The sequence below is a fragment of the Tinamus guttatus genome, unplaced genomic scaffold, assembly GCF_059628265.1.
Source record: "Tinamus guttatus ecotype Peru unplaced genomic scaffold, ASM5962826v1 Tinamus_guttatus_pri_ptg000264l, whole genome shotgun sequence".
In the NCBI taxonomy this organism is placed as follows: Eukaryota; Metazoa; Chordata; class Aves; order Tinamiformes; family Tinamidae; genus Tinamus; species Tinamus guttatus.
The window spans coordinates 402846-427694 of record NW_028288798.1 but is presented as its reverse complement, the minus strand read 5'-3'; the positions used below and the strand labels follow the sequence as shown (position 1 = coordinate 427694).

Sequence of the window (24849 nt, the reverse complement as noted above, 5' to 3'; positions counted from 1 at the left end):
TTAAAAGGAACTTTTCTTCTCTTCCTTTCCCTTTTTTTTTTCTTTTTTTAATGCTGACACACTGCTAAGGTGGCTACTTGATTACAAGCTGTGAAAATGACTGCGTTAGGCTGCAGTCACAAATCACAGTGTACTGACCAAATTGCCCCTGTGCTTATCTGTGCCAGGTCTGCAGCATGACAATATTTCCTCTCTCTTTTAAATGTCAAAGTATGATTTGGGGGGTTGTTATTTAAACACACTGACCTGCACAATAACCAGAAGTACTCTATTTAAATCTGTCTTGAGCTGTGACTAGCCTTAAGCACTTATAATCTGTCATATTCTGACACCAAATGGGTTATTATAATGAGAGTAATTCAGGAGTGAGACCTGGAAATGCTTTCTCCCTGGAGAATTTACACACAAACATGTGCATGCAAATACATATGCTCTTTTGTTATGGATTTTCCTTCTTGATACATTATGAGATTCCCTGTAGAAGTGAAACTGCTTCTGTTGTCAGAGGATATGGGAGAACTGGGGAAGAAAGCAAAGAAAAATAAGCAATACTGATTGCTTTGCTCGCACTGGAAGTTCATCAGTGAGTCATCACTGTTAGTAAAGGCCAAGACAGATGTAATCTGAACAGTGTCTCGAAAAGCCATAAAAAGGGATTAAAGGCAATTCCCATGTAAATAAAACAAATGAGTTTAACGTTGTCAAATGTGAAAGCAAAGTATCTCCCTCTCTTGTCAACTGCTACTATAAACACATGAGCAAGGATTTGCATTTCCTCCCCTTGTGCAGCATGGAAGCTCTTTGCTCACAACAACGAACTTTTAAAAAAGGAGCTGACAATGAGAGAGGTGTTGGCTTTGCCAGGCAGCTTTTGATGAAATCCATCTTTCAGAACAGGAGGGAACAGAAAAATTTATGCTTTGCGTGCACGTGCATGAAAAGAAAGGAGGACAAGGCTCCAAGATGCAGATGACACTGACACAACACTAAGAGACATCAAGGAAAATGCACCCAGCTTTGTGCCGGGTGTAGTCACAGAACCAGCAACAACCCATTCTGCCCAACGCCCGGGCATAAACAGAAACGCTAAAATGCGGAATAGTTTTTGAGTATCAAATTCATGTGATTGTGCACATCTCCTTTAAGCCACTGCAATCTGCCCAAGCACACCACCTGATTTCTTGTCCTGGTTGCTCTAAAGATGAGAGCATTGCATAGTTATTGGGGGAGAATAACAGAAATAGTCTTTCTATATCGATTCCTTCTCTTCTGATTATGCAAATACTTAAGTCCTTCACACCATTACTATTTAGAATTCATTAAGAAGCAACCAAGAAGGGAGGGAAAAAAAAACAGCACTTAGTTGATTCTATCAGACTGATTCAATATTCAGTTCCTCTGAAAACCATCCACAAAAACTCATCATTTGTTCATGCACTATTGTCATCACATTAACCATTTTTGCAGTGAAAAAAATATCTCCCAGTGACTACCTACTTTTTACTCATTTAAAGCGCAGCAAAATGTAGGAGTTTTACACTGAAGAAGCACGATAAGAGGCAGATATCGATGCGAATACCACCACAACTACACAGCATCTATACGGCTGAAAGCATTTTGAAAATAGAATAAATCTCTTTATCCCATTTTACAGATAACAAAGACTAAGGAAGAAAAACAAGCTTAATAGTGCTCTAAAACATAGCCAGAAGAATAAAAATGCTAGTATGCTATGGTGAGGAAAACATGGCACAAGCCCACAGAAATAAATCCTTAAGTTTCATTTGATCCTGCTAATATAAGAGTGTGTGACTGAAAGACATGAAGGACACTTAGAGAAACACAGTAGTATTCATTTTTTTTAAGCTATTGCAACAATTCCACTTTATCTTCATAAAGTTCTTCCTATGTTAATTAGAATTATTTTGGTCTGTATTTCACATTGACAGCAGCACTCAGCCAGCATTTTTTGAACTCACAGGGATTCCCCGAAATGATTTTATTACGCTGCATTCCTGCAAGTGCAGCAAGACCTCCGCGCTTGGAATCATCTGTGTAAGAACCAAGCGGGCCCTTTGGAGTCAGTGCAGCCTGTACTGAGTAACACAATATGAAGCCATGTGGCGGAAACCACGGGACTGCTGACAGGCTGGCGAAGCCGAGGGGCCTGTAAGCGCCTCGACGCTGCGCTCTGGGTGACCCCGGGCTACCTCACTGACAACAGGGACTGAACCAGCTGCACCAAGGGCAGCCACTCGCCTGTGGTCCCCATCGGATAGAGGATCTCGGCACTACGGGAGATCCATTTCCTGGCCCAACTGGAGTGCGGGATGGGTAAAAGAGGGATCTGCCATCTGCACAGCGAGCAGGAGGATGTCCCGGGGGAAATCCGTAGGGAAAAAAAAACGAAAAAAATGTTTGGCATGAGAGAGATGGGAGGCAGTCACGCTGCAGCCGCCTGCCGAGAGGGTGAGCTAGCCTAGTGTGACTTGATACCAAAACGGGGAGTGACTCATATGACTCCCTCACTATGTGCCTTCTATTTTTGTGCATGCTTATAAATAGCTTTAATAAAAAGTTGGAAGGCCCTATGAACTCTCTCCCAGAGGGATTACTTGGAAGCAGGGAAGAGGCTGTTCCCAGTACACTAATAGCCAGCGGGGCACCAACGCGGCGCTGAAACGCTCTGGGAATAGCAGGGGATGCAGCGACTTCAGCGCTGCCACCCAGCGCCACCGGGCTCAGCACCTCCCCGTGCGGCTGCGCGGCTCCGCTGCCCTCATGCTGCTGCCAGCCGGCAGGAAACCTCGCAAAACCCCAACTGCTCCACGCCGGCTCCACAAAGATGATGCATTCCATAGCAAATGTGACTGTCTGAGTGCACAGAACCACAGAATCACAGAATGGTTGAGGTTCGAAGGGACTTCTAGGGATCATCTAGTCCAACCCCCCTTCTCCAGCAGGGACACCTACAGCACGTGGCACAGGGTGGCATCCAGGCAGGTTTGGAAGATCTCCAGAGAAGGAGACTCCACAGCCTCTCTGGGCAGCCTGTGCCAGGGCTCTGTCACCCTCACAGCAAAGAAGTTCTTCCTCACATGGAGATGGAACTGCCTGTGTTTTAATTTATACCCATTACCCCTCATCCTGTCACTGGCCAACACCAAGAAGAGTCTGGCCCCACGCTCTTTACACGCCGAGCACGACTGCGTGTGTGCAGCCACACGGCAAGGGAGTTCTCCCAAGGGATTTCCCAACAGACGCAGTTTCTCCTACCTATCTTTCCCCTATAGCTCGGAGCTATTAGATGTTTATCAATGTTATTATTATTGCCACTGCCATCAGTCTCAGCATTGCTGCGCAGAAGGCACTTTTACAAGTGCCATGTGGCACATATTTTGACATAATTTTGGCCGGCTCTTTTCTCCCTCTTTAGCTCAGAAGTTGCCTGAAAACCTCTGTGACAACTGCAACACGTATGTGATGCACTAGATAAATCTGGTGGCCATTATTAAGAAGAGCCAACCTTACTGCCGCCAGGTTACTATTCAGCAGGGGTCTTACAAAAATACTTGCGTGCCCAGCTAGAACTGAGGCTCAGCTCCACTAACACTCCTGCCTGAACTCCATTAGTAAATGTGAAAAAGGCCATTCCCCTTCCTATTTCCCCAGCTACCAGGGCTTAAAAAACCCCTCAATTTCCTCTCAACTATCATCATTGCTAAACAGAGTAACACCTTAAATCCACTGCAAAACCTTAGCTCCTCCTGTCTTTTTTTTCCATCTCTCTCTCTCACTTTCTGCCACGAACATCCTAGGCTGTTCAGTCACAATCCCATTCTTGCACAGCTCATCTGCTAAATCACATCAGGCAGTCACCAAATTAACTTCCTTAGGCTTTCTCCAAAATTCCCATCAGCTGGATGGCTGTTCTCCTGTTTTTTGTTTTATTTCTGACTAGTTTAGTAATTTAAACGAGTAGATCTTCCATCTAGCAGACGAAAAGACAAACACTGTCAAAATCCATTTTTCCCAAGTGAAACATTTTTCACGATCCCAAGAATAGCATGTCAGTCCTCCTACAGTCCTCCTTTATTCTTTACTTTTATATTAAAACAATTAATTAGGCACTGTATTTTTATTTCACTAAAACCATCCTTTGAAGCACTTTGAGTTTCTGTGCAAAATCTGATTTTGAAGCAAAATATGAATATAGCATACCACTGCAATTTTGTTTTAGAATAATCAGTACTCCTATAGAGGGCAACATCTCTCCTAAGTAACCAGGTCAGGTTAAAAATAATCATAACATGGTGATAATCAAATTAGTATTGTCCCTGAGATAACTAAAAATTCTCCTTCATTACTCTGAAAATCAGCCTTCCTTCCCAATATACTCCTGCTTTCACAATTTAAGAATTGTTACTCTCCAAAGGAAAAAAAGAACATCTACTCTTGAGGTTTGTGGTTAATCTCTAATGGCATGAACAGCATATAGCAGTCTACTTGATTGATGAGTTCCCAAAAAAAAAAAAAAAAAGAGAAAAGAAAACCTCTCCCCAAATCACTGGTTGCCTGCACGCGCTCTACAGCTTGGTGACATCCAGGACTCCAAAATGATGGATTTGCCTTTTAGTAACACAAAATTCCAGATAAAAATATGTTTCTCGCAGTCTCCCTCAAGAAATAGCTTTGGTTAGCTCAGCATGTAAAGTTTCTTTCCATCCTTACACAAATTTATCAGCAATTTTGAGCTGATCTACAAAATGCATTTTCATAAGAAAATCATAGAAGAGTTGCTTCCCATTCTCCCTTTAGAATAATAAATACATAGAAGCTAACTTGTATTTCATCCCTCCTAATACATTGCTTCCTGCACAAAAAGGCTATACATGGTTCTCCTTTGAAAAGCAAAACATGAAGAAAAGTGTCCTTTGGAGGAAGAAAAGAAAGAGTAAAAAAGTCAGCTTGTTATAAATGAATATTTCTCATGAGAAGGGAAGAAGCATGAGTCCTTAAAGAAAAAAAAATCAATATTGGCTAACAGCTCCATTAGAAATAACAGTTACAATAATCATTAATATTTGGACTTTAATCTCCTAAATCATTCATATACTCTGTACACACAGAAAATACTGCAGCCAGCATGGAAACGCAGCCAGCTCCAGGGGAGCGGGGCCGCTGCTCGGAGCTCACAGCGACACCCAGCAGCCACTCGGGCCGGGAAGCAAAACCCCTTCGTGCAGCGGAAACTGTGCGGGGAGTTGGATTTCGGAAGCTGGATGTCATTTCACTGACTGAAATTTATTGCTTGGGTGTTCACACCGCACTAATAGGAAGCGATGTGGCGCTCACTGCAGCCTGATCCGTTAGGGTCCCTAACGGAAATTGGAGGTCTGAGGCCTTTGGAGAAGCTGGGGTAGGGGGAAATAATCAAACACCTTGAGGCTTTAGAATTGTGAATGGCCTGAATTTGCCAGTAATTCCTTTACAGTAGCTGTACATTAATGTTAAATAAAAGAGCGGGCAGAAAGAGCCTTTCTGCGAGGGGCCTGTTTCAAAGGCAACAGATAACCTACCCCCAGCGCTGGCTCCAATTAATGGCTACCAGTCCTGCCTCAGCCTAGTTTACTTTGGGGATTTCACAGTTGGCAGCCTTTCATCTAAAAAGTGGCCTAGTTTGAATAAGCAAAAAAACTTGAATGAGTACTTAACCTTCCTGCACTCCACTGCACTTCCCAGCAGAGCAGAGCAGCTCCTCCAAGCTTAAGGGGAAAATGGGAAACAATGGAAAACACATTCTTCTCTCCAGGGGTTAAAGATGGTTAAGTTCTGCTGTAGCATGTCAGGCCTTCCTGCTGCACGCTACCCAAATACAGCTTTTAAAATTGCAATCTTAAAGCCAAATTCCAAGATCAAAAGGGCTAAACTGTAAAATAATGGGTAGAAATTGACAGGATAAGCGATATGAATTATCTAAAAAAGTTCTGTTTTTTATTTATATTATTATTCATTTAAAAAAATTTATTCCCCATTCTGGTGTCGTTCTTTTTTCCTTTTGACATTTTAATGCACCATGTTCATTACTATATTTCCTCACCAGTAGCTTCTAGTCCATCAGCAGTGCTGCATTACCCTGGCGCTGGAGAAAATAATATGGAAAAAGTGCTTTGTTGGCACTGGCAACATGGAATATGAATTATACATACAAGCTGCAGAGAAATGCTGATGGAAGGTCAGTGGTGTGTGTGTGCACGTGTGCATGTGCAATATACACAGACTGAAAAAGAGATGCACAGAATGCACTTTCTGATTTCACTTGTGCTAACTGAAACCACATCTGTACAACAGAAATTCTCTAGCATCAGTGCAGCTTTTACAGATGAATTTCAGTAGGCTAAACGAAAACTTTCATTCTTCTGACCTCATCGTGATGTTATTCCACTTCTAACTACAGCTGTAGTTTCTAAATGCACTATCATGTTCATTTACTGTGAATCAGTAAGTTATCGTATTATCTAAATAATATAGACTTAATCATCTGTTAATTGTCAACAAAATACTGTGTGTCTTTTCATTAGAGAGAAAAAAATGGTTTTAAAGAACTTTTAAGATTTCATTTCATCAATAGTATAAGTGCTCATAATACAGGATCACACACATTCCTAACAGGTAAGTCCAAAAGTAGCTTCATACCTTTCCCTGGGACACATGCTCTTAATATCTGGGGCCTTCCCAAAAGCCATTGTGGCTGTTGGTCATGAAATCCGGCTTGCACCGATGAAGGTGAGGGAATCTAGCTAAGACCTACGTGGAGGAGGATGGAGCCTGAAGATGATGCCCACAGGCAAAGGGGCAGGCTCCCCTCAATCTCCCATTGCTGGAGATTTCTCTCGTTGCACTCCCTCCCAATAACTACCCCGCAGGGGCTGTCCCTTCAATGCCCTTACAGAAGATGCACACAGTAATTGACACTGATCCTAAAAAGACAGCACACAGTGTGTTTTTCTCTGTCCTTCATGTTGTGGCTACCCTTCTTTATCTCATCTCCTGCAATCTGTAATCACCGCTTGACTAGATTGTCACTCTCGTCCAGTGTGCCCCAAGTCTGCATTGAGCTAATACTAGGACAGCTTCAGTTTCTTACACAGCTTTTAGGATAAGCTATGTGCCTTAGGTGGCGTGAGGGGCAGAGGACAGTTGTGTAAATCCCCACCGCTGGTTTGGCATCTCTATGACCAGAATTTAAAATGGCCAGACTTTGCAAATAGCTAAGCAGGATCTCAGCTCCTCAGTTTAGCAAACTGCTATGTCTAAATCATTTTTCTAAAATCAATGAAATTGAATTCTAAATTCATTCAATCTATAAAAAAATTGCTTTAATTTACACAGTTGCAACAGGCACTCCCAAGCATATTAAGGTAGAGTACACCGAGGTCAAAGACACTCCATTCAAAGACAGGATTGCTCCTCAGCACACCAAAACTCATTTTATAGCAATTAGTTCAAGTATTGATAACTGTAGTTGCAGCAGCAAGAGGCTCATTTATTACCTGTCTAGCTGGATGTGTATTTTACAGTCAGATAGTTCTGAATTAAGTCTTCCTAAGGCCACACTGGTAACACTATGTGAACTGGCTATTTTGCAACTAGGTCAGTAAGTCTGCACATGCAAAAGTCACACCTTCAACTGCTATGAAGACACAGGCAATGTCATCCACTACTGGCACAAGGCATGTTGATGACATAATGATGACAAGCAACTAGATTCAAAAACACCTGCTTATGGTGGGTGTCAACCTAGCAATCAAATCTCAGGGCACTTACTATTACAGGAAACAGGAAAATTCACAGACACTGGACAAACAGTGCCCAAAAGTGTTAAGCTGGGCATCCATAGACTGAGGAACTCAAAATTGGATGACAATAAAAAACACAGGCTAAATTTGCCGCTATTTAATATATTCATTAACTGAGAAAATGCTGCCATTTGAACTGTTTGCTTTTACTGGGGCCTTACAGTGTCCATTATCTACAGTTTGTACATACAGAAATATCTACACAGATATATGTAATATTGCTGTAAAAAGTGTAATTTGATAGAAGAACTTAATTTTTTGGAATTTTTTGCTTTTCAAAGACCTCCACTGAGTTCCAATCTCTAGTAACTGAAATGTCACTTGTTTTTTTCTGCTTATAGAAGTTAGCAAGTCTTTCCTTGAGTTTGATGGACATACAAGGTCTTCAACATACAGTTTTAATCAGTCATGCGATTTGTTGAGACCAAGACAGATAGAAAACAGAAAAACCTATTTTGCTGTCACTTTACATTGTCTTTCTGAGATTAAGGGGATTCTGCTACCCGGACCGAGATTAAGCATCATGGACCATTTGAAATCACAGTTACTGATGGATAATGAAGAGGTCTTAAAAAATGAAGATCTCTCTTTCCTTTAGCCTGACATGCTAGACCTCATCGGGGAAACACTGGCCTGTGAGCATGGGACAGACCAACACACCCTAAGATTTGGCCTTACTGGAAAAGTGTTCAGTAGCTGCAGGAATTATTCTAAGCTTTAACATACAGCGGGTCTCAAGGTGAAGTCAAAGGCTGACTCAAATGGTGTAAGTACATGTGCTATCTTCCCTAGCCACAGCTTTTATTTTTGTTTTTATCTTTTCTAATTAAAAGGGTGATATTCTGCACTGAGGCAGATACCTAGGTACAACTGGCTGAGACTCAGATCTTGATCATCCAACCCTGGTTAACTAACATTGATTTTCTGCCCCGGTGGAAGTGATTTTATTCTGACACATGCCATTTAAATTCATTTTACACAGCTGCTTAATGTGGCTTGGCAAAGCTGAGGCGAACCAGCTTTCTATGTCTAAATGAGACCCCGGAGCTGGGAAGGGACACATCCTGTGGATCAGCAGCTGAACATGAATTTCTCTCCCTTATCGATGCTTTGCTACTGAGTTGACATTGAAGGGGATCACACCAACTTAAGCAGCAAGACTGCCATGACTCTAATGCGATCACTTTATGTACCTATCAATTCTACAAACGTGGGTGTGTTTTACGATTATAAAAATGCAACACTTTTTGAACCCCACAGCTCTAACTTAAACTCAAGACATACAAAGACGACTGAATATTACCCATGCACTTTGGCATGCATCAGTAGACGCCTTTCCAGTTTTAGAAGATAACATAGTGCCAACTCTCTTCCATTTCACTTTTTTTTTTTTGCATTTTAAACAGAACAATCAGAAGACTTCTGATTTTTTGTTTTGCTTTTGACCTTTTCTTGTACACATATATGAACGATGATGATAAAGAGAAAAAAAACACAAAAGCAGCTACAGAAAACTGGTAATTGATACTTGTTAATATCCCTAAAGGCAGCAGTAATTTGGGTAATACAGATTTCCTAGGGAAGTAATAACAGAAATAACATGATGGCAGGGAAGTCTGTGAAACTGGAATCTCAGGTGAAGTTTGAAATTGGTGGTAAGCAAGCAACAGTCTGGGAGCCAGTGCACATATTTCCCTCCAGTGCTGTAATTTATGATACACTTAAGAGATACCACAGCATGAAGAACTTTGATGAGAAAACGCTAGCTGCATTTCAGGCTCATGTTTCAGATTGGATACTTGGTGCTTCTAAAATCCTTCTAGGAATTAACTGAATTTTTTCAAACACATGCACTCTCAATCGCATGTGTTTATTACACTCTCAGTGTAATAAATTTGTTTGAAAATCCCATTAATGAATCCTGTCATCACTTCTGCAATAAATCACCTACCAAAAAGGCACTGCACTTTGTGGGAGTAGCTTGCTGCCGGGGTAATAATGATGATGATGATAACAAGAACAAGACAAGAAAACCAAGTTGCACAGCACTGTTCCTGGGTAAAACCGATACCAAGGATAGAGAAATGCTGCCTGTATACTGGGAGGGGGGAGCGGGAGAGGGAGGATCTAATTCTTTCTTAGTGATGAAGTTCTTCATTTCCCTCTCAAGCATTAGGGAAACAGAGCCGTGCCAAAAGCCATGCAGAACTTGTGTGAGTGACATGCAGTTTTTTATTGTATTGTCATAGTGGCATTAGTAAAAAAAACAAATCCCCCAAAAAACCCTAAAATCCCCTCTATGATGCAAATATCTGTGCATCTTTCATATGGCTTTTATATTCCTTCAGCAGCCAGATGGCATGTTCATAATCATTTAAAAAAAAAAACGCCAAGGTCGCACAGCAAGTCCAGTTTACGTTGCTACCTACCCGTACTGGTCAGGCTGGTGCATCAAGGGAGCCTGAGTGCTGCCATAGGTGGGGTGCTGTGAAGGAAACATGGGGCATCCGCCAGCCCCAGGCTGGCTGGGATAAGCAGGCGACCTAATGTATGGTGGCCTAAAGCAGAACAAAAGAAGAGCCTCTTTGGATTTGCTCTGTATCACAAATAGGAGTCACTGTCAAGCACATTCCTCCCATTTACAAGTATGGAGGACTTGCAGGATTAGCCAAAAAGCTCTAATGCTTTCTCCATTACCACTGACTTGCAGAAGAGAAAAGTGTTGTGCTGGTAGCCCTGTGGCATCAGAGGGGAGTGACAGGTTTCACTCAACTGCAGTTTATAAATAGTCCTTTTGTCAGTATTTCCAACAGAGATTGGATGAGTCCTTCTACAGGTGCTAGATCATGGGAATGGGCAACATGTGATGAAAAGGCTTTGAAATGGTGCATTTTGCCCAGGCAAGTCTAGAAACCAAAAGCAGACTGACAAAACCAACTTGGGAGGAAGGTGTGAGGTAAGAGTGGCAATCAATTAATCTAGTTTTTGATCAAATACCACACAGTATTCCAAGAGCTATGTTGAATCACAACCAAATACTCTCCACTTACTGCAAATCAAGCTTTCTCTTCTTTTTAAGACCAAACATGCCCTTTTCCTTTCATTACACAATTATAAAGAAAGTGTTTCTACAGTTGCAGAGATTGCCCATTTATTTCTTCTTGCCTGACCTACAAGCTTAGAGCTTAAATCAGACAGACAGAAGCAGACTTTTGTAAATCCTACTAGACACGTCTGCTAAAACAACCAGAACAAGCAAGAGGCTGCTGGTTCACAGACCACTGCAAAAATAGGGTCTATTTTAAGGCACTGTGGTCCTACTTTACAGAACAAGAACATGAAGGACTCTACATTTATCGTTATTATCTTAAAACTTTGCTAGTGTTTATTGCTAGAAGCCATCTGTCTTCCAAAATCGCAAAAGAAAGCAATAGACACGGGGACAATTAGCTTCCTATTTGTTTTTACACTGTGTCATGGAATTGCTCTCGAATGATAAATACCTGTATATGTGCATCTGTGTACGCATATGCATAAATAAATGCACGATGCTTAACATACACACACACACATAAACTTGCTTACCAGAACAGTGGAACCAGCTTTGTGTAATTCTCAAATGTAATGGAACTTCTCTTAACAGAAAAAGATAATAAACACACCAGGAGTTATTTGAGTCCAGTGAAATGTGGAAATTACTTCATCTGAAAAATTTCCCAGAAAATATGATTTCATTGTAAGTACCTACACATCTTAAGAATAACCATGGACAGAAAAACGCATTTGCCAAAATCCACACTCAGATGGCAGCACGCAGTTATGCTGCCCTGAAGGGGAGACAAGAAGCCACACAGCAGCTCCGGCCTCCACAGCCCTGTCATTTCCCATTTCTCTTACGGGTGCATTGGTGGCAGTTATCTACTCCAGATAACTACAGATTGCTTTTATCTTTCTGCCTTCCCTCTCCAGCTTTTGCCCTTCCTGCACCCCAGCGCAGGAACAGAGCAGTCCCAGAGGACAGAATTGCCTCAGCACTGCCACACTCAGTGCGTGCAGTGAAGATGGGCAACCTTATAAGCCTCCCTACTCCCCAATGGGGCCAAGCTGCATAGGAAGTTGCTGCCGGCCCTTTCTCTACCACAGATAAAATACATGTAGTCAACTAATGAATTTTAAGCTGTAGAGGGCTTTTTTTGGGCTCCAAATGTCCCCTTAACCGTGTAGGTTTTCCTAAGACTCACAGTGTTAGGAACCAGACTGGAAGAGGCTGCTATCATTTCCACTGTCACAGATGTATTTTTGAGAGGTTTATTCAAAAATACAGTAGCATGCTTCCCTCTTATATTTAAAGAAAACTTTTCTTCCTATGTCACTTCCTCCCAAAGACACAGGCACATTAACAGAACATGTATAAACGCATCTCTGTGCAGCTGCACAGCACGGAAACTTCAGAAATGAGCCAAAATCCAGTCATACTTGCTTTCACCTGGACGCCTACCTGCTCTGAGCGGAGTTTGCAGCAGCTTGCATCACTGCAGCAGCCGCCTCCTGCGCCTTACGGTTCACAGTTGGCATGGGAGGGCCCATGCCAGGGCCTCCCTGCTGAGCCATGCCGGGAGAATTGGGGGTCATGCTGCTCATGTTGCCAGGGAAGGGTCTGCTCTGCATCCCGGCCGAGGGCATCCGTCCCAGCGGCATGGTGCCACACGGCTGGCTGGGCCCCTGGCCGTGCATCTGGCTGTTGGCATTTATCCCCATGCCGGGTCCCGGGCCGCTGTAGCTCGCGTTGGGCACGCCGCTGTATGTCGGTGGTCTGGAATAGTTTCCTGAAGATGACAATAAAAACACAGAGAAAAACGTGAAACTTTTGAGCACGTATTTCATTTTAGGAAGTTAGCGGCTGCAGGCCTTAACATACAGGGTCAACTAATGTGAACCACATGGGACTCCAGTCAGAAAAACCTTTTCACATGCAGAGAGTTGATCAGCGGAGTAACCTGCCCAGAGAGGTTGTACAGTTCCACCTGGAGGTTTTCAAGACCCAGCTGGACAGAGCCCTGAGATCAGCCTGGTTGACTCTCCTCTTCTTTGCATACAAGGTTGGCCTTGACACCTCCTGAGCATCCTTCCAACCTTCCAGCCTAGGAACCTGATGGTCACATACTCTCAAACATTTTCTGTCCATCAAATATCACAGGATAAGAGCAAATACTGAAAAAAAATCTACCTTTAGATGGTTATCAATATGTCTTGTGCAGTAAAGAGATGAGTGATGACTGAGGAACTCAAAAGTCTCTTATTTTTGTGATTTCATGTTTTCATTTTCCATCTTTCCACAATTTCAGCAAAAAGCTGTTCTCACCGGATCCTTGCTCCTAACCCTTTTGTCCATGTCCAGCAGAGAGGCTTTGGCAGTGACCTGTGAGAAGCACTGCAGGGCCTTGAGGAGCATTCCCTCTTCCCTCCTACTCTATCCATGTTCCTTGTAAGCTCGATGCCTGGCTAAGGCAGCAGAAAGTATATTAGTATATTAGTGTGGCCCCCCTCTTCTAGGAAAATTAGTATTAAAAGAGTAAACAATGCAATACTGCAAAGATGTTAATTTAACCAGGTGTCTTACTTAGGATGGCATGAAAACCTGGCTGACCCCCATCTGCATTATCACTGGAACAAACTGCATCGTTCGTGGCAGCTTAACTAATTTCAGTACTGATTTTCCCATCATATTTATAACGGGGGGGAAAAAAAAGTGTAAAAAAGAAGTGTACTGCGTTCAGTGTTCCAGGAACAAATCCAAACAGCATAAGAAAGGAAAAAAGAAAAAGAATAAAGAAAAAAAAAGGAAAAACAAAAAGATGTGATAGAGAAGTATTTTAAGGAACATATCACATTACACTCCTTTGGTCATCCATTTTGATTTGTCTTTATTTCCATCTCAATCAAGTTTAGTGAATATGCAACTCATTCCCTCCCTACGGGATGCCACAGAGCAGAATTTCCTGACTCCTCTTAAATATTCCCACGCTTATTTAAAGGCTGCCGCCACTGGAATCTTCCTCTGAATTTGGAAATAAGGCATGTCTCTGCTGCAGGCCTCATGCTACCAGACAGAGGAGATGGTTGTATGCAGCTCCTGTTTATATTTAAAATAAATATATTCATTCATCATTTGAATGCACACATAATTAATTCATACGCTCCTGCTGCGGCACTTTGGCTAATTCTCCCCTCCTCCCTACCCAGTAACTGACTCTGTTACAAGTTCTCTGCAGTGAAAACATGTGTGACCTGTGCTTTCCAAGTAAATGGAACAACATTTCACCCTTGCTTTAGAAACCCACTATCTAGGCATGTTTCTTTCTTTTTTTTTTTTTTCTCAGTATACTGTTTAGCAGAGATGAAAGACTCCGCGTTCAGCTGTATTCTCAATGCACAGTGCCCTGTCATTTCCCCTCTTCCTCGAGCCACAGCTGCTGTCAGCTGCCTATTTTCTGTTCAGTGAGCAATCACTCCTAACGAATATTTTGGTTGCTGAGACCTGTTCAAGCTACACCTCTTTGATCCAACGTATGTGACCACAAACCGAAAGGCTCATTAGTTTCAGATTGCTCTGCTTAGTGTTAAACTTGTAATGCAGAACTCATGTTGCTCCATTTTTCCAATTGCTTTCCGCAAGAAAAATGTAATGCAGTAAGATGAGTATTTGTACGCTGAAACATAACGCACGGCCCGTTAATGCATTTTATGTACATGCCATAAGCAGGACTGTGTCCACAGTGGAGCAAATTCACACTTACACTAGCAGCCCTGATATCCATAATCACTGGGAGCTACTGTCAGTCCAATTTACATAAGGCCAATTTGTTTTGTCATTTAGGGGCTACAAACTGCAGTTCAGCAGCAGACTTGGAGGAGCAAACATCAATGGCAAATTCTATGACTGTTTTGATGCTATTTTGAATTGGGACAAAAACAAACTCTTCTTTCATGTTTTGGCTTGTCAAGTGTAAGCACAACACACACAAAAACAGTGGAATCTTCTCCATAAAAATAGGTGCTGCAGTTAAAATAAGTTCTCAGTCATTTGTCTCCAGGGATACAAGTCCAAGGGCCGAGGGAAGTGGTATCTTTTCAGAAAGGAAAACAAGTCACAGTGTTTTTTCCATGTTTTTTTTTTCCTAAGCATTTCCTCAATACCTCAAGTACCAGCTATTCTTATACCTTTCCCAGACCACAAAAAAAGGCAAAATAAAAGCCAAACAAAACACAAGAGGAATTGCCAAGAATGAGGAGTGCAATCTTATTTCCATGTTTCTCTAATAGATTAGTAATTTGTTGGCAGTGGCTTTGACAGAAAACAGATGGATGCAGCATTAAACACAATGAAGGCAGCAGATGCTGGGCCAGCCCCCATCAGCTGGACGTGTCAGGCAGCCAAGTCCAAGGGCCCGCGCTTCTCCAGCGGGCAGGGGCCTGGCAGCAGCGGCTGCACGGCCCCACGGAGCAGCTCCTGCCCTCCCCGGCCCCGGGGCTTCGCACCTCGGCTCCCCCGGGCAGCGAGAATTGCACCCGCGCACGGGGCGGCTCAAATGCATGTGGAAAATCAAAACGATAACCAGGACTGGGAAAGAAAAAAACTAACAAAGATAATGTTAAAAAAAAAAAAAAAAAAAACTACTAGCAACCTGCCCAAGACAGATGTTCCTACTTACTGCTAAATCTTTGATCCACTTTGTCCAGGTTTGCTGAACACAGTGCTCTGATATCTTGCCATTTTTAGGCAATGTAAGAAGAGAGAATATTCAGAAGTTTCTGTTACTTTTCCTCCCTGCTTTAGGGAAGGAGGTTAGATTCATCATATTAAAAATAGGATCTCAACTCAAATCAAGCAATTTTAATATTGCTTACTTGTCCACTTTAACATCAAGTTTTCCTTGTACAGATACAGGTTATTTAAAAATAATCCTCTGAAATTATTTTGCCTAAGGGAGCTCTGTAGCTAGGGCTGATATTTAAGCACTAATTCCACAAACTGTTACATATGTGTGACCAGATCCTGAGGTACAGGCTGTCAAGACACTTAAGGGCATCTCATTCCTGATTACCACTTTAATTAAAATCAAGGCTCCTGAAATCAGTGGCAGCTAGATATTAAAGCATTCTTATGATATGAGTTTTAGTCCATTAAAGGTTACACAGCACAGATAATAATTAGTGATAAAGAAAAGGACATTTCACTAACTTACTGTGAAATCTTTGGATATGGGTTCAAGCACATTCAGCAGTGGTTCCTCTAGTTACACCCAAGCAGAGGAGTTTTACTGCCAAATTCAGTAGGTTAAAGTTATGGCAACAGGATACATTTGGACACCTCTGCAGTAAGTTTTTCTCTGCCACAGTCCTGAAACACCCAGCAGACTGCAGTACCTGACTGTTCTCCAGAGGGCATTCAAGGGACACTTTGGCAGCAGTCTGATGCTCTCTGGTCCCCGACTAGAAGTTTATTAGCTCTTGAGCTAGATGTTACTCAAATACAAACCAAAACAACAGCTCCATTCGGTCATACCTTCCATTCTCAGTGTGCTTCTTTTTAATCGTGGGGAGAGGAAAATAGAGGTGTTTATTAAAAATAATGCAGTGCACTGCATGCCCCTGTGTAATACCACAGGCACACAGAAGCTTACCGTGACATCTGGAGCCACAGCCATCCTTTAATTGTGTAGGAAACGGTTCCACAGTGTTGCACTAGGTACCCAGCACAGGAACTACTTCCTGAGCAAATAGTTTTTACTCTTATTACAGATCTAAGTGCTATGAAAACACACGAAAGCAAAACAGATCAACCATCAACAAATGATGAACGAGTTTCCTCTGTGAACTAGGAGTTATTTCCTCCAAACCCAAACTTACTGGTGGAGTCTTCACTATGATAAGCAATTGTACTGCAGAAATAGCCCGACTTCTTGAGCAGCGGCTTTCAGAACTGAGCACACAGTGAAAGACAACTTTTAAAATAAAAGTGTAATATCACAAAATGCTTTGACACGTGTAAAAATACAATGAGTCCTGTTCAACTCTGGCTACACTTAAAATATTGTGAAGGAAGGCCTGTGTGAACAAAACCTGAAAAACAAATGAGATCCTCAAGAACCATTTTAGTTTAATAATTTAAGAACTCATTTGCAACTCAGGTAATTTTTAATGTATTTGTTATTTTGGCAATAAAAGGCAAATGAGGTTAGCATTACATATTCATTAGTGTTGGCATATGATTGTGCTTTGTAAGGGGGTATGTAAACGAGATGCATTACAGATCACTTTCATTAAAAATGAAAAATACTGTTGAAAAGTTAAAGCTAGATAAACATATGACTTTGAAGTATCAGTCACATTATAGTTAGTCATCAGGGATGACCAAATTCACACCAGTATTTTATCAATTTTATCACACTAGGCTGAAGAAAACGCAGTATTCCCTCCTCTGCTCGTCACCCTTAGAGCTCAGTCTGCAGGGCCTTGCTTTTACAAGGACCAGTGGATGGGATCACCAATCCCCTCTAAAAGCTGGCAGAAGAACATGCTTTACATCCATCACACCGTTCAGCAGACCCTTCTGAAATGTCTTGTTAATGACAATGATGCTCATTTTCTTCCTGCCCCCTCAAGTTCACTTTTTAATAGCCGCTTCTTCCTGACCACGACCCATAAAATCATTACACAGGCACTTTCATCTACAGAGAGAGGAGAAGAACTGCTGAACTCAAGCAAAAAAAGAAAGTAGCATTCGGCATGTTACTTAAATGCATTGATTTAGTACAAAAACCTTTCCATTCAATCAGTGTGGATGGCTAATGTTTTACTGCGCTTGACACCCACTATTCCCATGGTTCGGGATCTCAGCAGCAGCACTACAGCTGCGAGTCACTGTAGCACGTCATAAATCCCCTGGATTTTACCAGTTAAGCTAGTTGCTCTCTGTGCAGAGGAAAATAAGCACTTGGACAGTTTTTTATGGCCACAAAACGCTTTCCAAATAAAAGGAAAGCAGCAGTCAACTGGAGTCAGGTAATTAATCTTTGCACATGGCTATAAGGCTATCCCCATTTTACAGTAAGGAAAGTGAAGCACAGAAATGTATTTACTTGCCTAAGTTGAAAGATGGAGTTAAAAGGCAGAGACAAAATTAGAAGCTAGAAGATTTGGCTTGTAGTCCTTTGCTCAGAGCACTAAAACAAACGCGACCCAGGGATGAAATGAAAGGAACATTGCATAGGGCAGTAAGACTCCCTTCAAATGAACAACAGAATTAGCTCTCAGAGTGAGGAGACTAAAATAACTGTGCTTGCTAGCACGGGCACGCCACCGAGCCCTTACAGAATTTCCCACAGCAAGCTACAATCCTTTTTAAGGATTTTAAGTACAAAAGCAATATAGCAGGAAGTGGACAAGCTTCTCAAAGTGCCTCAGAATAAAATACTGTCCCTTATACATTCTGTGCTTTGACTTGAAGTTCATTAAACCCCTAAAGACGCACACTTTATAAAGCTTATCCATTAAAGCCAAAACAATAGACAAGTTCAAGGTTCCATGCATTGAATGTCTGAGGCAGAAATTGTTTCTTCCGTTTTTGTTTTAATCCTCCTACAATTCTGTCAAACACGTACAAAAAAAAGCAACTGTCTCAGTCTGAGGGGGCAGTTAAAATTCACAAACCGTATGCATCAGAGCTCAATATTATATTCCCCCAGTAGCCGCTGTATTATTATGCTCGTTAGAAGACTTTAACCCTCACTGCCACTGCACAATTTTGGATTGGCCTTGGGATTCCGTCTCAGAAAAGAAATCCTATTTTGGGATCGCTGCTGTGGCCCTCCCTCCACGCTTGGTCAAGCTCAGCCTTATCGCAGCGCCGACACTCGCCTGGGCTCCCAAACAACGGCCCTGGCAACGCAGCAGCTCCGTCGTCATTTCCGTGCCCAGTTTAGGAACGCTATTTTTATACAGACAAAGATGCTAATTACAGATGAAGCTTCTTCCACAAGGTGCAACTTCAAATTCCAAATGACATCTTTTAAAAAAAGAAATCATATACCTGCCTACCTACACACATATATGCTACGCATATTCTTTACATATATGTATAAAATTATCCTATGGATTAACAGCAAGTATGATGGTTTGTTTTTTTACCTTGTGGTCCATACTGGCTCATCTGAGGCCCATAAGTACCACTTGAATTACTCTGCTGAAAACTACCGATTCCAGGGTGGACTTGGCCTCCAGGTGAAGGGTGTGGTGACATGGACGGTCCACTTTGCTGAGGTCCATACTGTGACATTTGGGGGTTCCTCTGTATGCCTGCCATGAAGCCTGAAGTGAAAAAAAGCACCAAAGCAGAATTTAAATAAAGATCAGTCACCTGAATGTTAAGAAATCTTTGGCATTAACAAAAAACAAAACAAAGCAAGAAAACTAGTTATTTTCAAAATGGAGTTACTCTGGTAACTGCTATTACTTATATCAAGCAAACTGAAAGAAATGCATCTCCAAGTCAGAAAAGGTGTCTCAATAACCAAAATTTGCCTGCCAGGCTCACAACCTTTTATTTTTAAGAGAGTGAAGTCTTCCAGTCTACTTGGCTAGTGGCTGAGTAAACCTGTGTCTTGGCCTATCCTGTAACTTGTTCAGGCACCCATGCCTTTCAGATGCCCGAGACACCGTTTCTGAAAGGTGCCCCTTTTCTTTTTCTCTGCTAATTTCAGAGGACCGTGAGTGGGGAGGTTTGGAGCTGCAAGCTGAAGAACTCCCCTCCCAGCAGGAATTCTGCCTCTCCTTACACTAGCAATGGCACCGGAGGAAGGGAAGAACAACTGGGGGGCCAAGGGCAAGTGCACAACTGGAAGCGGCCAAAGGGAAGATTAAAAACAAAAAGAAAAACGAGGCAAAGACAAGTGACGAGGAGAGTGAAAGGAGGAGGGGAAAAAGGGCAGAAACACAATTCTTCCGAAGTGGCAGAATATCTTCCCAATGGTTAATATCGAACACGACGTGGGACTGAACATTCAGTGCATGACTAATGCAGACAGGTAACACCGTTCCCGGACTTTCTTTTGCCCTCTTTTTTCTTCACTACATACAGATATCAAACCAGCAACCGCAAACAAGGCTGCAGCCTGCTGGGCACTGCGGACAGCAGGCGCTCCCCAGACCTCCCTGTGGGAACCGCCGCTCGGAAAAACACCGTGCACGACGTGCAAGCACAAACTTCCGATCACAACACAGCTCTGTGAAGGAGGCAGTCAGCGCCCTGTCCATGAGCTCCAAAATGGGGGCAAGGATGGTTTCACAGCCTTCTGCCCTGCAGTTCTGTGTTATAAGCAGTCAGTCCTATCAGGCTGCCCAGAGAGGTTGTGGAGTCTCCTTCTCTGGAGATCTTCAAAACCCGTTTGGACGCAGTCCTGTGCCACGTGCTCTAGGTGTCTCTGCATATGCAGGGGGGTTGGACTAGATGATCTCTAGAGGTCCCTTCCAACCCTAAGCATTCTATGATTCTATGATTCTATAAATGGTGACAACCGCAAGTTGCCTCAGCAAATAATGTTTTTGATCTTTGTGCACACCCTAGACAACTGATTTGAGCACATCAGAAAGGTAAAATTAGAATTTGAAACCTGGTCTGCAGGACGTGGAACATGCGCTGGAGCAAGGCAAGCCAAATAAATGATGAGGAAACAAATAGCTTGAATACTGGTAAGTACTGACTGGAAAACTCCAATTTTGCAAAGGAGAGCTCAAATGATCCCTTCCATTTAGCTTTATTTTGAAACAGACCCCTCTATTTTTAAAACAGTTCCACTCTCCACACAAATCTTACCACAAAGCCTATGGTTGGAAGACAGTACTGTAAGTAATTTAAAAAAACAATACAATAGTATGTCTGTATGAAAAACGTGTTCACATTCCAGGCACACACACACACACACACACACACCCCCATAGATATCACACTCATGGGATCCATTTAAATGAAAAATTTTGTACTGCTCACACTAAGTTTTTTACTATAAAGATAGTAAACTTACTACTCTGCCTAGTAAGGAAGTAAAGGTTTTCTGTTCACCATGGGCCTCTTAATCTATACGAGATAACTTTCCAAACATTGTGTTAGTGATAAACAGTATTCGGGCCAGTTATCAGCACAGGCAATAGTTTCCGAACACCCCAAGGATGGGTGACTATGGAAGGGCTCTTGTTTGTATCAGCTGCACTGATTTCCAGGACTGGTGCTGGGGAATTGCTGGTTGAAGATCATGATGGAGAAAAAGGACCTAAGTTTTAGTGAGCTCTACTACTCTCAGAAGGGCTCCAGAGGAGACTGCAGGAGCGAAATAAATGTTCCCATTCAGCAGAGCTCTCCTTGAGAAAACTTGTTTCCCTTTTGTGTTGCTGTGGACCTGGCGAGGTGCCTACACATACGGCCATAAATAAAGCCCTGGGCCCCGTGCGGTGCCCTGGCCTGGGGAGCGGGCCCGCTCGTGCCCACCACACAGCTAAGCCTTCCCGCTCACTCCAGGCAGTTCCATCCCTGTGTCTGCTGTGCACGGTCCCTTGTGCTGCCTCATCCATGCCTTGAGCTCGGCCGCAGGGAGTGCTGGTACACGCTGGCCAAGGCATGCGACGGGGCACGCTAAAAACCAAGCTGCAGAGTTAAGTGTGGGGCGCCGCTCGAGCTCGTGCTCTGGCCTGAGCTCACCAGCAGAGATGCAGCAAGGAGGTTTGAGGCCTCTGGTCAACACAAAGAGGGGAGCAGGATCTCTAGCAGCTTTTAACATGAGCCACAAGTTGCATCATCGTTCTCAAATGAGTGTGGCTTTGCTGTCTTCTCTCGAGCATGGAAAGGAAGGAATTATGGAGGGAAAGAAAGGAAGCTTAAAATCCAAGACGTACATCCATGCCATATTATCTTCTATTATTATCTGTCAGATAAGTTGAAGCATGGTTTTAAAACAGGATATTATCCAACTTCTTTTCAGAGAACAGAGGAGTCATTTCAGCTCTAAAAGTGATGTGAGAAAGAAGGCAGGAGCAGGTCCTCAATGTGCTCCAGATTCCCTCAGCACAGAGGGGTCTTTTCTGATCTACCTTGCTGAGAGCACAGTGACCGTTCAGAAATCAGTGCAGGAGTCTGAGGTGCTTCAAATGTTTGCAGGAAGCTCAGATGTCTTAGAAACAAAAAAGGGCTTATGGTCAAGATGTTAACTTTCTTGCATTAAAAAGAGAAAAAAACCCATCATTTGTAGAAATCTTATCAGAAATGAAAGGGAGCAGCTGGCATACATTCATTTCTCCTTATTTGCACACACATTCCCTAGTGTTCAACTTCATTTTATAACCGATACAAAAAGAAATAAATTTTCTTTCCAGAAAATTAAATCTAAGATAAAGTTTGCTTTTATAAAGAAAGGAAGTAGAATTACATTAGAACTGCACTGGAGTTAGGTCAGTAGAATGATTGAATAGATGACTACATCTGAGATGTCAACCTGTGTAACAACAGTTTTCTTTTCCTGTTTTGTTCTGCATTAAAAAAAATGCTAGGAAACAGCCATGAGTTTAGTCTTTAAAAACTGCAGTGGCAACGTGCTCATCAGTTAACCAGCTCCCTTCCCTTATGATTAGTGCTAGGTTCAGTTGATGGTTTACTTGCCATCACAACAAGACAGCACTTACCAAGAAAACACTTGAGTGGAATTTGTCAAACTAAGCTATTTCAGAGGCAGCTGAATAATGTGAGGCTGTCAGAAGTATATTATGTTTCATAGTTATTTTTTATACTATATTTCTATCCCTAATTTGGGATTTTATTAAATCCCAATAAATTTTGAAGTCATGTTTGCATTTTTAAGTAAAAAATGAAACAGTAGCAATACTATTAACCATGAGTACACTATCATAATAAAATGTACATTCAAACAGAACATACATGCAATGTTTCAAAATGGTCACATAGCAGCAGACTTTCTCATTTTTACCAAAATACAGAGAAAAAAAATACAAACTGAGTAACATCTTATGATATTTATAATATAAATAATCTCCCTTGAGAAAGGAATGCACAAATCTGAATTTTAAATTGTGCTGTACATCACTAACACATGTAGGTAATAAATATCTCATAACTAATATCATATATAATGGCTTTGTAAAAATGCTTTAAAATCTTATATTCCCTTTATGCTTTCATATACAGAAACCAAATTAACCATAGGAAATTACCAGAGCTTTGTGAATTAATGCACAAAGGTTCCTAAATCACATTTTGCCATTACAATGACCAACACAGGATCTGGTTGTTGAATACTATCTACTCATCACCAAGCAATTTATGAAAGAGCCCTCTGCGTGTGCTGGATGTTGCTATAAAATCTGAAATGGATTCTTTTGATATTTTAAAGTCTTGGCTTCAATATGAAAAGGCTTTTCCAGGAAAGCAGGAGCTCAAACACAAAGGAAGACACTGCCAAGGAATAAGTTACTGCGGATCAGCTGATAGACAGTACCTGACTCTTGGCACACACTTAACCCACACTCAATGAGAGGGCTTTTGATTTGGCCAGGAGTATCTCATCGATTTTCATGAATGAATTAAGCCTGAAAACATATGGAACACTTATTCATTTTAAGCTGAGAAAAAACTCTGGAGTTTAAAGGCATAGCAGATCATCATTAAAGGAGTCCATGAACTACACAACTGATAAATAAAAAATGAGGGCAAATACTACTTGCAGCGGTGCTTTGCAAAAAGAATGTAGGTGGCAGAAAATATCAGGCTATTGCTCTTTTCAGAAAGGTACATTCAGTGAAAGAGCAGGGGATCAAAACAATAGGGGAACTCTTCCGAGCAGAGCACAGGAAAATTCCTCTTGTTCTAAGGCAGAGGCTCAAGAAGGGAGTTAAGACAGGCTCATTACTCTGGAAATCATGGAGTGAGAAAAGCAGAAACAGATTGGATGCATTTGCTAATCAGCAAATAATTAGAGAAAAATAACACAAAATTCTCTGCTCACAAATCAGCTCAAAAAGAATTAAACAAGTATGTGAGAAGAGAATATTTTCCACTAACTATAAATGAAAAAACCTGGGGGGAAATCACAATTTTCCAATGCTTGGTGAGTTAGCAAGGCACTGGCAAATACCCTTGAGGAAAAAGAGCAAATGTTTGCAGAACCCTGACACTCCTTTTGGCAGACGTTCCTTCCTCTAACTACCACCGGGGTTGTATTCAGCATCCCAGGATTTTCAGCAGAAATGCAACAGAACTGAGATGGAGCTAGAAGAGCAGCTCCCAAATGTAGCTTATGCATTCGTAAAATGGCTAGGCCTAAGCAAACAAAAAAGCATACTGTATGTAGTGGAGCTTACAAACTTGGGAAACATGCTAACGTGCAGGATGCTGAGGAAGATCACAGTGAGACTGCAGCCGTCAGTGCTCACTTCAGGGGAGGTGACTTAGATATTAAAAACATCAGAACAGTGACAAGATTTTACACCAGTCTAACCAAGGAAGGGCCCTGAAGAAAACAGGGAAGGCTTGGGCCACGTACCAAAATGCAATCCAAGTCAATCATGTGAAACCACATGGGTGACACAAGGACAGCGGCCTCTGGAGTAGGTAGTAGGAAAGATGACGTATTTGTTCTCAGCTCTTCTCCGTTTCCCGTAGACAGCCTGTCTACAGTGTGCCCAGCTGGAGGGGTGGTGGTGTAAATGAAATCTACTTCTCTCATACATGGAACATCCAACTTAGCAATACCCTTAGCAAGGGTCATGGCTGCTGAGCATGAGGATGTTAGGTTACACGGAAAATCTGTTCTACAGATGCAAATGCTGTAGAACATTCTGCAGAATTCTCTCTATTCCTCTCCCATTTATTGGTCTGGTAGAAAAATAAATACTAAATAAAACACCTTCTCAAACTGATGGCAAACAG

The 24849-nt window shown here is 42.1% G+C and overlaps 1 protein-coding gene across 4 annotated transcripts in view; it reads right to left on the bottom strand.

Moving 5' to 3' along the window:
* Positions 1-24849, bottom strand: part of ARID1B (AT-rich interaction domain 1B) — a 319110-nt gene that overhangs the window by 48574 nt on the left and 245687 nt on the right. For all 4 annotated transcript variants that reach the window (XM_088527205.1, XM_088527206.1, XM_088527207.1 and 1 more), the window contains 2 exons: positions 19050-19229; positions 12358-12685 (listed from right to left, as the gene is read on the bottom strand). In XM_088527205.1, the coding sequence (XP_088383331.1) occupies positions 12358-12685; positions 19050-19229 (508 nt within the window). The remainder of the gene's footprint in view (positions 1-12357; positions 12686-19049; positions 19230-24849) is intronic.